Here is a 13,592-nt window from a genome sequence, read left to right as displayed (position 1 = left end):
AGCAGCAGTATAGTAGTAGTAGTAGTAGCAGCAGCAGCAGTATAGTAATAGTAGTAATAGTAGCAGCAGCAGTAGTAGCAGCATCAGTATAGTAGTAGTAGCAGCATCAGTATAGTAGTAGTAGCAGCAGCAGTCTAGTAATAGTAGTAGTAGCAGCAGCAGCAGTATAGTAGTAGTAGTAGCAGCAGCAGCAGTATAGTAGTAGTAGTAGTAGCAGCAGCAGTATAGTAGTAGTAGTAGCAGCAGCAGTATAGTAGTAGTAGTAGTAGCAGCAGCAGTATAGTAGTAGTAGTAGCAGCAGCAGCAGCAGTATAGTAGTAGTAGTAGTAGCAGCAGCAGCAGTATAGTAGTAGTAGTAGTAGCAGCAGCAGTATAGTAGTAGTAGTAGTAGTAGCAGCAGCAGTATAGTAGTAGTAGTAGCAGCAGCAGTATAGTAGTAGTAGTAGTAGCAGCAGCAGTATAGTAGTAGTAGTAGCAGCAGCAGCAGTATAGTAGTAGTAGTAGTAGCAGCAGCAGCAGTATAGTAGTAGTAGTAGTAGCAGCAGCAGCAGTATAGTAGTAGTAGTAGTAGCAGCAGCAGTATAGTAGTAGTAGTAGTAGCAGCAGCAGTATAGTAGTAGTAGTAGTAGCAGCAGCAGTATAGTAGTAGTAGTAGTAGCAGCAGCAGTATAGTAGTAGTAGTAGCAGCAGCAGTATAGTAGTAGTAGTAGTAGCAGCAGCAGTATAGTAGTAGTAGTAGGAGCAGCAGCAGTATAGTAGTAGTAGTAGTAGCAGCAGCAGTATAGTAGTAGTAGTAGTAGCAGCAGCAGTATAGTAGTAGTAGTAGTAGCAGCAGCAGTATAGTAGTAGTAGTAGTAGCAGCAGCAGTATAGTAATAGTAGTAATAGTAGCAGCAGCAGTAGTAGCAGCATCAGTATAGTAGTAGTAGCAGCAGCAGTATAGTAGTAGTGTAGTAGTAGCAGTAGTAGTAGTAATAGTAGTAGTAGCAGCAGCAGTATAGTAGTAGTGTAGTAGTAGCAGTAGTAGTAGTAGTAATAGTAGTAGTAGTAGCAGCAGCAGTATAGTAGTAGTGTAGTAGTAGCAGTAGTAATAGTAGTAGTAGTAGCATCAGTATAGTAGTAGTAGCAGCAGCAGTATAGTAGTAGTAGTAGTAGCAGCAGCAGTATAGTAGTAGTAGTAGTAGCAGCAGCAGTATAGTAGTAGTAGTAGTAGTAGCAGCAGCAGTATAGTAGTAGTAGTAGTAGCAGCAGCAGTATAGTAGTAGTAGTAGTAGCAGCAGCAGTATAGTAGTAGTAGTAGTAGCAGCAGCAGTATAGTAGTAGTAGTAGTAGCAGCAGCAGTATAGTAATAGTAGTAATAGTAGCAGCAGCAGTATAGTAGTAGTAGTAGTAGCAGCAGCAGCAGTATTATAGTAGTAGTAGTAGTAGCAGCAGCAGTATAGTAATAGTAGTAATAGTAGCAGCAGCAGTAGTAGCAGCATCAGTATAGTAGTAGTAGCAGCAGCAGTATAGTAGTAGTGTAGTAGTAGCAGTAGTAGTAGTAATAGTAGTAGTAGCAGCAGCAGTATAGTAGTAGTGTAGTAGTAGCAGTAGTAGTAGTTATAGTAGTAGTAGTAGCAGCAGCAGTATAGTAGTAGTGTAGTAGTAGCAGTAGTAGTAGTAATAGTAGTAGTAGTAGCATCAGTATAGTAGTAGTAGCAGCAGCAGTATAGTAGTAGTAGTAGTAGTAGCAGCAGACAGCTGGCAGCCGTCTGTTTCGAGGAGTTTTTTAACATTTTTTTTAATTTCTCCTCATACACAGACGGCTCGCTATCGTGCAGCCACCATTAGGGGACTTGCAATGCAAAATCCCCCCGTCGGGGCTCTTCAATTTTTGTCTTTAATGAATAAAAATTTTGAAAATTAATGCGACCAAAATGCAAATTAATATACCCTCTTAGCACTAATTGCCAAAAAACGGAGAAAAATCAAGTTAAAGGGAACAAAAACAGTGACTTACCTCGGCTGTCGCGCAAATTCACTTCCCCGTTTTATCCGATCTTAAGTACATAAACATATGGCCGTTGAGTCCCCTGTACAAATCGCGCTAGAACTTCGGTCTCTGTATTTGGTGATGAAGCCAACGGAGTTCAGCTGAACAACCAAAATAACAGAGACCGAAGCTTTTGGTCTATAGTAGCAGCAGCAGTGTAGTAGCAGCAGCAGCAGCAGTATAGTAGTAGTAGAAGTAGTAGTATAGAAGTAGTAGTAGTAGTAGTAGTAGTAGTAGTAGTAGTAGAAGTAGTAGAAGTAGCAGTAGTAGCAGCAGCAGCAGCAGCAGTAGTAGCAACAGCAGCAGCAGTAGTATAGCAGCAGTATAGTAGTAGTAGAAGTAGTAGTATAGAAGAAGAAGTAGTAGTAGTAGTAGTAGTAGTAGTAGTAGAAGTAGTAGTAGTAGTAGTAGTAGTAGTAGTAGTAGAAAAAGTAATAGTAGTATTAGGAGTAGTAGGAGTAGTAGTAGTAGTAGTAGTAGTAGTAGCAGTAGTAGTAGTAGTAGTAGTAGTAGTAGTAGTAGTAGTAGTAGTAGTAGAATAAGTAGTAGCAATAGTAGTAGTAGTAGTAGTAGTAGTAGTAGTAGTAGTATAGTAGTAGTAGTATAAGTAGTAGTAGTTGCGATGGTGCTGCTTTTATGGTATTGTTGATTCTGTTCATTCGTTATTTTCGTTTTATAGTTACACGCTTGAATCATTGTGGCTTTTATCATCATACGAGTCATATCAAATCCGAATATAATTATTATTCAATCACATGTCTCTTGTATCACCCTCCCCTGCACCCCCGCAGAGCTCCGGTTACGTAATGGTTCTTATCTTCACGAGGGTTTAGTCGAGGAGTTCAGCGCGGAGTACAACGAATGGATCAACTTCTGTGTTGACGGGTTCGACGCGCAGGAAGCCCGCGTCGTCTGTCGAAATCTCGGGTTCCCGGATGCCGCTTTTGCACTCGACACCGATGCAGTGTTCGGATCGGATACCCAGTCGTACTACGCAGTGTCTCTTGACTGCGAAGGAAGTAGGTGACGTCAGAGGGGCGACTCCTCCCATTTTAAATATTATTCAGGTGGATAGGAAGTAAAGGAACTTATGAATGGTGAACTGAATATTAGGGAAGGTAGTAATAAAATAAGACAATAAAATATGCCCTGCTGTAGGGAAGTTGTCCAAGTGATATTTCTCTAAGAGTATTTGTTTTGTTATAGGTTATATATGTTATACAGGCCAATAATAATGAGATGATTTCCAAAGTGTAATATGTCTTCATAGTAGAATATGAATATTGCCAATTTGCCAGATGATGTTCGCTCATAATAGTGTTTAAACGTTTGAATGTCACCATTCTGTCATATATTGATTACATGCTTCGGATGTACAAAAAGTAGAAAAAAAGGGAAAATCTAAACTAAGGACCTCTATACTTATGTCTTACGCTCAAATTCAATTTCAATAACAGTTATAGTAGCAATGGTAGTAATAAAAATACACTGCAAAAACTCCGGTGTTGATTTAACACCAGCCCGGAATCTATTATGTCCACACCAGAGAAGTATTGAAACAGCACCACTTTGGAATCAAACCAATGCTGTTTTAATACTAATTAGTGTTGTATAAACATCCATCTGGTGTTAGACCAAAACCAAACTGATGTTGTTTCACAACTCTCTGGGTCGGACATATATAGATTCCGGGCTGGTGTTAAATCAACACCGGAGTTTTTGCAGTGTAGTAGTATAGTACACTCTACAAAGTAGTGGGTAAAAATAAGGGTAATTATGTGACCAACCAACATTGGACATTTATTTTTGCATTTTTATTTATCCATTGGGATGAAAATTTTGATTTTAAAGTCATTGCTGCTTGTTTTTTTAACCTTACTTGACTTTATGGTTCCCGCATTGGGTAAAATATTACCCCCAAATTGGTTGGACACATAATTACCCTCGTGCTGGTTGAGATTTTACCTAATGTTTTTTACAGTGTAGTATAGTAGTAGTAGTAGTAATAGTAGTAGTAGTAGTAGTAGGGGACGAAAAGTAAAATTATAATTATAGTAGAAGTAGCAGTAATGAATTTACTCTTCTTTATGCAATATTACCCACATTTTTGTTAAAATTCTTTTCAGAGTAACAAAACAAAAATGTATATGTATCAAGGCCATCGGTGATGTATAGCATGGGCTCACTGTGTAAAGAAGTTCATTGGATTTCATACAGTTTCCCAACTTAGATGTTGTTTTGCAATCATGGCAAAAAAAAAAGAATGTTAGAAAAATATTCATGCAGACTAAATGTCATGGATATCATTAAGTCCTATGACAATTCGGTTTATTCATGATTATTTTTAGAATGTCAGGCTTTGCGTCTCGTATCTGACATTTCGATTCACTTTGTTGACATTAACCAAATTAATGATTAACGTATGATTACAATTATCATATCAGAAGAAACAAAAATCCCCTTCCGAAATACAGAAACGTTGCTACTGACTAAATACCACATGCAAATAATAGTGCTAAAAACTGTGGGCCTACAAATGTTGACAATTTGCGGGATTGGTGTAGAGAGATGATTAATACCCAAAACTAATCTCATTTGATTATCTCAATAATTACTCCGATTTTATTTTTAGCCGAGCCCCGGCTTGTAGACTGTAGTTACCAAGATCTTCCCGATTGCGCCGTGGGATTTGGAGCTGCTGTCATCTGCCAGAGTGAGTAGATTTCAAATTCCAAGTTTTAGTCTGTTCAAAAGTAATATATCTCTACACATTGAATAACCTGAGCATTTCATTGTACTACAGTTTGTTGCACATGTTGATTTCGTTTTACTGGAGCGTTGTGGCCCAGTGGATCAGTCTTCTGACTTCGAAACAGAGGGTCGTGTGTTCGAATCCCAGCCATGGCATGATTTCTTTCAGCAAGAAATTTGTCCACATTATGCTACACTCAACCTAGGTGAGCATGGTGAGGTGAATGGGTACCAGGCAGGATTAATTCCTTGAACACATGAGCGCTGAAAGGCAGCTCGAGCTAAAGCCGGGGTAATAATGATAATATCATCGCGCCTCTGAATAGAATATTTGTAGATAGATGGCGCTATAGAAATGCCTATTATTATTAGCAGTGTTACAATTATTATTAATAGTAGTAATATTATTATTATTGTTATCATTATTATTATTATTGTTATCATTATTATTATAATTATACAGTAATTAAATCTCGCTTAATCTTGGGGAAATCCAATCTAGTTGCAGTTGAAATTGTATGCGATGGTGGGGGTATGTAGATGTGGTACACACATGAAAAACAATATTCTTGAAGGCGAATCCAAATGTAGAGTTGCTCTGAAGACAAACTGAAAAGGAGACAAGTGAAAGATAACAAAATATCCTACGAACAAGGAAATACCCTTTTCTTTCATTATTTCAGATATGATTTGCAAAAAACGTTCTAATCGCGATATTATTTAGCATGATTGGGGCGTTTCGCATAGCGGCGCAGAATAAATCCCTCAAAGCAGCAAATGCATTGACCATGTTGACAATGCAAGTCAAATCAGAATGAAATCTGTTTTTCTGTTTCTGTTTGTGGTAACTCCCGTAGGTACTCGGCAGGACAGCATTTTGGTGGTAAATGCCAAGCTGGTATAAAACAAATTACCTATGAAACATTTTACGTCTAGGTTAATCCGTCATAGTGGTTGACGTTATAGACGACAGATATCACTCTCGGGCCTTTTTATCAAAGTGGAGACAATGGCAGAGTTGGGATGCGAACTCACAACCTAACGATTATGAGTCCAATGCTCTAACCACTGGATCACACGACCCGTGTCAAGGGATCAGAGCAGCAGGGTTTTTTCCCCGACGATTCAGAGCTGACGAAAATTGGCAAATATGTCGTTTGACCAGAGTTAGTGACCAAACTGGTGTTTCGATTCACCGACCTCCGACAAAGACTTCATTGTCAAAAAGGACATCGTGTGACAATAATTGATTCTTTACGTTCCCGAAAGGGTCTGTGTAGCTATTGCGAAATGATACCAATTCTAGATATATTGAAATTATAACGTCGTTTTTTATATGTTTTTTTTAATTTTGAATGCCCATCTAATGATACTAAGAATGCATATAACATTTTCAATTTATTTAAATATAGGAATAAAGAGCACTGTCCATTAAACGCATTGGGCATAAAAACAAATCAGTCAAAAATGGCTTATATATAGGGTCAGCTGGGTGCAACTGTTATTTTAGTAATATTTGACTATTTTCTAGTCGTAGTTTACAAGAACAGAGTTATTTCTGACTAGAATATTATGTCAGAAATGTGACAAGACATATCAGTTGCACCCAGCTGACCTCTGGTCTACATGTAGTCAATTTGACCGAGTTGTTTTAAGGGTGTAGGTGCCGTGGCCCGGGGATCGAACCCCGAACTTTCAATGGTCAGCCTTAGACCACTTGGCCACGTACGGCACCCTTCCATTTTTAACGATACACCATCGATCTGTTTGGAATCGGTTTCGTTGCGGTGTGACTGTAACATACCATAATTTCCATCAGACAAGTGACGAATCTTCTGGTTTGCATTAGGTGTCAAAATCTCATCGGAACATAATCTGCTAAGTGATTTTCATTTCCACTCTGTCTGATATGTGTTTAATACGAAACCAATGGTAGTAATTTTACATGTTCTAAGCTATACAATCACAAGCACAGGGTCCGATTGCCCCCACCCCCCCGTTCTCTCTCCCTCTCGAGGGGGAGAGAGAGATTGTGATTTTACGGGGAAAATGTATGCACTGCTTCGAATATTCGCTGAACCTAACCGCAGGTCGGCGGGAGGGGGACGTTAAAGAACGTTCGAGGCGAGGAACCGATTGAACTAAAAATAGTGTTACACCTCTTTTTTATATTTTACCGAAAAGGGGACTAAACACAAATAACAACCTCTGCTTCCGGAACCCCATGCATGTTTGGCTAACGTTGGATCAAAACTTTGACGTTATCCCTTTTCGACGTCATGGACGTTCCCGTCGTCGCGTGACTACGTACGTGAAACACACACTTTGGATAAACTTTTAATCTTGCTGTTATAGAGCCGGACTACGTCGGGTGTTTCCACAAACCCAACTCCAGCATCCTTCACACACACTCCATTTTCTCGAGAACCATGACTGTCGATGCCTGCCTCCGAAACTGTCGCGACGGTGGATTCTCTTTCGCCTGGACGTTCGATTCTATGCACTGCGGGTGCGGCAATTACAACGACTTGGCGACCTTCTCTCAAAGCGATGCTGTGTGCTCCTGTCCATGTGGGGGCGCTATATATGAAACTTGTGGTGGACCAACCTGCTCGCAAGGAACTAGCGATATGATTTCTGTCTACAACGGTAAGATCATAGAGCTATTAACAGATCCATGGTAAGATGAATCCGTAATTTTTTTTATTCACACGGTTTTTCGTCTCACACATGCCTATATTTAGATTGATGTATCACAGTTTATGCAATACAATTCAATTCAGCTTTTTAGTAACCTTGTTATCATTCTCGTTTTTAAATGTATTATGGTCAATCAGCAACGATCATGGTGGCACAAAGGGAGGTCGTGGGTTCGATCCTCGGCCGAGTCATACCAAAGACTAATAAAAATGGGACCGACCTTCTGTCTTGTTGTTACGCGGACAGCATTTACGTAGGAGATGGGAAATGATAACATTATCATATTACGCACATGCACACTAAGAAATAAAGGTTCAAAAATTGAACCCTGCGGTTTGGGTTCATTTTTGCATCCTGCGGGTTCAAAACTGCACCCCTAGGGGTTCAATTTAAAATTTAGGGTGCAGTTTTGAACCCGCAGGGTGAAAAAATGAACCCCAACCGCAGGGTTCAATTTTTGAACCCATAGGGTACTGATTTTGCATCAACCTTTCGGGGTTCAATTTAACCTTTATTTCTTAGTGTGCAGGGCCTGCTGATAGAGCAGTTTCCTCACTCAATAAAGTGACAATTCTGTGTATTAAATTAACGTTATTATTAGTATTATTACTATTGATTAAAGTTATAATGTTAACGAGCTTGATGTCAAACGATGATTATATGAAAGCTACTAGATCATAAATGGTAAGTAGGATGCTTATTCTTGATGTGACGTCATTATTGACAATTCTTTCTTACTCGTTTTTTCTCCTCTTCTTTTACCTTTTCTTTTTCGTCTTCTTTCGGCTCTTCTTCTTCGTCTTCGTCTTACAGCGCAGAAAGGATTTTGTCTCGATCCTGGGCGCCCTCGAAATGGACGCAGAGCCGGAAACTGGTTTCGATACGGGTCGAAGGTCAACTTTGAATGTCAAGAAGGTCATCGTCTTCGAGGTCATGAAACCTTGCAGTGTATGCAAGCAGTCATGGGCGGCGAGGTCACGTGGTCGCAATCTACGCCATCTTGCCAAGGTGACTTGATAAGAGCATGACGATTGAATCAAATAAATCACAATTCGTTAACGGTGAACATTTTGTTGTCCTGACACAAAACATGGTTACTTGCAAAGATGGCGATTTTGCCCCCATCTCGAAGAGGGGGGGGGGGGGGTATGGGCATCTCCCATCGGCTTCTGTACAGAATTTGAAAAACAAAGAGAGGGGCAACCCCCTCCCCCCATCCCCGATCATCGTCAGTGCTTGCTTGTAAGAAAAAAAGGGGACCAACGTCTTTACATGTTAGTAATGAATGATAAACCCTACGCGCAACGTAAAAACGGGTGCTTATTTAGCATCAGACACAAAAATTTGAATTGTTGATTCTATTAACAATTTTACTGCATATGTTACACAGGGGTCTTCTTCGGATGAGTACGCATTATTTTGGCCAAAAAAAGTAATATGCAAAAAGGAATATTCATTTAGTAAACTGAGGATGTTAGCTTCCTTCTGTTTTTATATTCATTTTTAATACATGTATTTTACAATTATTCAAAGTTTCTCCTCTAACATGACCAAGAAGAAAAGTCTGACTCTTCAAGAGAAACTATGAAGATTGTACTGTATATTTTAGCGTTACAAGGGGTGTGTGTGTGGGGGGGGGTGGTCATTTTTTCCTTCATTTTTTATGTGAGCATCGCCATCATCTCCAACATCGACCATGTTACCATCTTCATTTCTACTTCTACCACCTTGTCCACAATACCGACCCTGGTTACCTGAAACATCTCATTGCACTGCCCAAGGTTTGGCTGGTCAAATCAACGTATACTGCATAGTGAAAAGATTCTTAATGAGAAAAATGGATTTAGCAAACGAAATCATTTTATTACCTCTATAATCATATTCTTTTTTTATGCAGCTATTAAAACAAAAAAAGTTGAAGTTGAAGAAACAACCGTCTCGACAATCGACGCCACCAATTCCTCTTCGACAATCGACCCAACAGGAGAAACAGCGCCACCAACGAGAGATATTCTCAAAATTAACACTCTTTCAGGTACGTGAACTGTGCTAATTTCCGAAACAGGGAAGAAGTACAGATGAGCCAAATGGAAATGACTGTATCAGAACGATTTTTCTTTCTATGGAATGCCCCCTGGACAGGTACATGAATGATTGGGGAGTCTGGAAAAGGTTATGATTTAGTGTAAAATGCATTTAGGACTATTTTAACTGAGGCGTACTATCTGACTTTTACATAAGGTAAAGTTGTGGTCTAGTTGCGGCCCGGACACTCCCCTTTGGAACAGAGGGTCGTGAGTTCGAACCCCTCTGATAACAGCAAGAAATGTACCAACAATGTGCTGCACTCACCCCTCAGGTGAAGTGAATGGGTAGCCAGCAGGATTAATTTATCGAATACACAAACCACCTTGCCTGATGGAGTGAAAGCAAGGGCAATTGTGCTCCATGGAATAGACAACTAGATAGTAATAACATTTCATTATTAGGATTCGATATTAATTGATTAATTTCTATGTTAACATGTTTTACACACTTTCCCATAATAGTGATCCTTTTGATCGTGATCTAATCAAATTGGAATGGTTCGATCGAGAGTCAGTGTGCCAGCAATTAATAAAACCCCCAAACCCTACAATGTTTAGAAGACAATGCCACCCAACCCTTGTAAGAATACGAAGATAATTTTGTTACCGGTTTCTAGCACAGAGTCAGTACGTTTTATTGAGTAAATGTTTCCATTGTTTGTTATGATTTCCTTATTATTTCATTTCAAATAAACATTTATTTTCCTCCATTTTGCAATTTTTTTTCATTTTTGTTAACAAGAATTCATATGTAATCTATTTCCATAAAAAATATAAATACAACTCATATGTACAGAATAAGGCGTATGTCCCTAGAAGCACATGCTTGTGGCGGGATACGCCTGTGGACATATATTACCATAATGTAACCATGGTAACATTGATGTTTTACTTGGTATTAATATGTTTATTTTTTCTTATCTATACATCTTCAAGGTGAGATGATAGGAGTCATCGCTGCTATTCCTGTCACAGTCCTTCTCGTCACCTCCGTAATCGTCGTCGCCGTCATTCGAAAACAGAGGTAAGAAACCTTTGAATTGAATTTGATATAGTTACATGTAGTTTCTATCAAAATTACTTTTCTCACCCCAATGGCTGGATTTTGTTAGGGATAGACTATATTGCAATCTGCACTCACCAACCTGGCATAAGGAAGGACTTTGTGGAAATATAAAACAATTGAATAAACTGTAATATAACAAAAGCCATAAAAGGGAATCGTTTCATTTGCATGGACGTGTGATAATTATGGAATACAAAATCACTAGTTTGAGCTACAGAATAGCAGATAATTATGATATCCATCATATCCATGCTGGAGAGAGGCCACATTTCTGTGCCATACCCTGTGTTCACAGTATATTCAGATTGGGATCTATGTGAACATTTGATTCACACTGTAACATTGCTCAAATCTAACAGTGTGAAAACAAGTCCACAATGTGAACCCTTTTAATACAGTGTGAACACTCTAAGTGTGTTCACATAGTGGGCTATATGTAAGAGTTTCACACTGTAAACATGCTCAATCTGAGTGTGAAAACAAGTCCACAGTGTAGACAGGTGGCGGATCCAAGTTTTGGTACATCCGACCCCGCCCCCTTCCCTATCAGAGCCATACAAATATATTTTTAGTGGAAAATGTCGTGCATACGTAAGTAAAACATTCCCTTTTTTACTTGTCAAAATTTTCTGACATAAGTCATCATCAGTACACCTTTCTTGTTTTTGGCGTTTGCTGTTTGTTATTGCTTTTTATTTTTTTCTGAAAAGGTAAAAAAAAATCCCTTAAAAATCTTGCTCAAATTTGATAATGTGATGTTGCAAACTGTGAACAATATTTCAAATGATTTAGATTAAAGTTGAATTAGTTACAAAGTTTCAAATATATTAACTGAACACACTGTGCTCTCTTTATAGAAGGGGACATGTGTTATGACATGGAAATTTGACAAGCAAAGAAGACAAATTAGAAGGAAGTACATGCAACTTATTGCTTTCATCCTTAAAAAGTCCTGCAACTAAACTTTTATTTAGGTTAAGCTTTTAATACAGATTCAGAAACGAAACATTTATCTTATTCTATGGTGTATTTCCTTATATAATTTGGTCATTATTCAATGAAACGTCAATTTCATGAAATTTTGCTATGCATACATAATTATATATATCGGGCAAAATTATTTTGGAAATTATGATGCAATTTACTATCTTCAGTGTGAAAAAACTAATTTGCTAACTTTTCAAAAAGACCCTTTAAAATAAGAAGAGAAATATCTAATACAAGCCGATTAATGATGTACCATAGGCCAAGCACATTTGCTGAGTTTGTTTTAATACTTTATTTTTATTTAATTTCCCTTTCACTTTATTTTATTTCATTGTTATTATAATTTTTTATATCGTTTTTTGGAGGGGATGCTTGAATACTGGTGTTAATTTTTGCACTCCGATACCCAGAAAACACAAAACCTTGAATCTATTTAACAGCTCTGCCGTCATGACAACTCACGTTATATCGAGTCTCAGCGGCCAGGAACAATGAAGGTTTCCGTGGAAGTTACAATACTTGTTGGTCTTTATGAAACGGTCCCTGGTGTAAGAATTTGGGTGTGTAAGATAGATTCGGTAGCCTGATTAAAGCTGTCAACAGTAACAAAAACAACAGGGCCTTTCCTTAACAATAAGGCAGATTAAATGTTGATTTCCTGGTTCTGTTGCCTTCTGCGTGAGATTGATCAAATTTCTTTTTGATCTGTAACTTTAACGGTATCCTGGTTTCAATGAGCTCATTTCCATTTCCTTCAGTCAAGGTTATGGCTTGAGTACGGAACTTATGGTTCTAAAGTATGCACTTATGCATACTATTTACCTCGACCTCATCTTCATAATGGGGACTTTTAGAAAGGACATGATTCCGACAGTTATGCATGGATGATTGCACAATAAACGGTGATTGTGGTGATCCACAAACCATGTCTCAACTCCCCATGGTCCTATCCTCAAGATAAGTGTATCCGAAAAAGACACAATGGCTGTACATTAATTTCTAGGAATGACAAAATATCTACATGTCTATACGATACAAATTTGGGAGGTCTTTATTTTTTTTTTACACGGTATTTCCTCATATTAGCTCTTAGTAGCCACAGTATAAAAACATTTATTCCACTCAATATTTGACGTTTACAGGAAACGTGCTACGAACCCTATGATAGAAGCTATACGGTGCGACTTGCTGCTGAAAGAAAGCCCGCCCAAACCGGAAAGTCCTCCTGCGGCGTGCCCCAAGCCCCGAAAACTTCTCCCGGGATCGGGCTCCTTCACGCTTCCGATCCGGACGCATTCCAGCAACTCGAGCGACTACTATGCCTCCATCGATCTCTACAACAGCGACGCTGATTACGAGAACATCGCCCGTAAGAAGATCACTGCCCAGTCCGGGAAAGAGGTGTTTGTCCCGCTGTTTGGTTCAAGGGTCGTTCATCACGCGAAGAGTGGCATCGTGAGAACTTTAAACGGACCGGTCCCAGTGGCGAATCTGTTGCATTATCATTCGCAGCATCGGATCGGCGAGCCCTTGAGACGGGACACGTACGAGGACACGACCATAATGGTGGACAATGATCTGTATGCATCAAGGGATGAGTTCCCTTCGGAATCCTCGGAGCAACCTGAGCCTCCTGCCCGGACAAAACACTTGGTGAATTCTGCAGCGGAAAGGATAGTCGAAGGCGCCGAGGAAAGTGACTACACAGAGGCAGACTTCCTGCCCGAAGAAGCAGCCCAGGGTTGATGTGCGCAGGGTGATCGGGCCTGATGACAAGCTTATGCGAGATTCCACTAGGCCAAAACCTATATCGTGAAGTGTTGCATACGATCTTTAGACCTTGAGGATACTATGGACTTGATCTGTGGAGCACGGTCAATACAGATGACAACGCGTGTCGAGTGGTAAAGTGTTGGGATGCTCTCGTCACGATCACATACTCTGAACAAATTTAATGAGAAAATTAGCAA

General features: G+C 39.3%; 1 protein-coding gene across 1 annotated transcript in view; it reads left to right on the top strand.

The window, feature by feature from the left end:
* LOC121431210 overlaps positions 1–13,592 on the top strand; it is a 41,378-nt gene that overhangs the window by 26,854 nt on the left and 932 nt on the right. The window contains exons 2-8 of the mRNA XM_041628721.1: positions 2,823–3,050; positions 4,664–4,744; positions 7,138–7,431; positions 8,296–8,490; positions 9,380–9,517; positions 10,506–10,593; positions 12,765–13,592. The exon at positions 12,765–13,592 is cut by the window's right edge and continues 932 nt beyond it. Coding sequence (XP_041484655.1) covers positions 2,823–3,050; positions 4,664–4,744; positions 7,138–7,431; positions 8,296–8,490; positions 9,380–9,517; positions 10,506–10,593; positions 12,765–13,368 — 1,628 coding nt within the window. The 3' untranslated portion in view covers positions 13,369–13,592. The remainder of the gene's footprint in view (positions 1–2,822; positions 3,051–4,663; positions 4,745–7,137; positions 7,432–8,295; positions 8,491–9,379; positions 9,518–10,505; positions 10,594–12,764) is intronic.

Source organism: Lytechinus variegatus, chromosome 17 (assembly GCF_018143015.1).
Source record: "Lytechinus variegatus isolate NC3 chromosome 17, Lvar_3.0, whole genome shotgun sequence".
NCBI classification, from domain to species: Eukaryota; Metazoa; Echinodermata; class Echinoidea; order Temnopleuroida; family Toxopneustidae; genus Lytechinus; species Lytechinus variegatus.
This window is presented reverse-complemented; position numbering and strand designations above follow the sequence as displayed.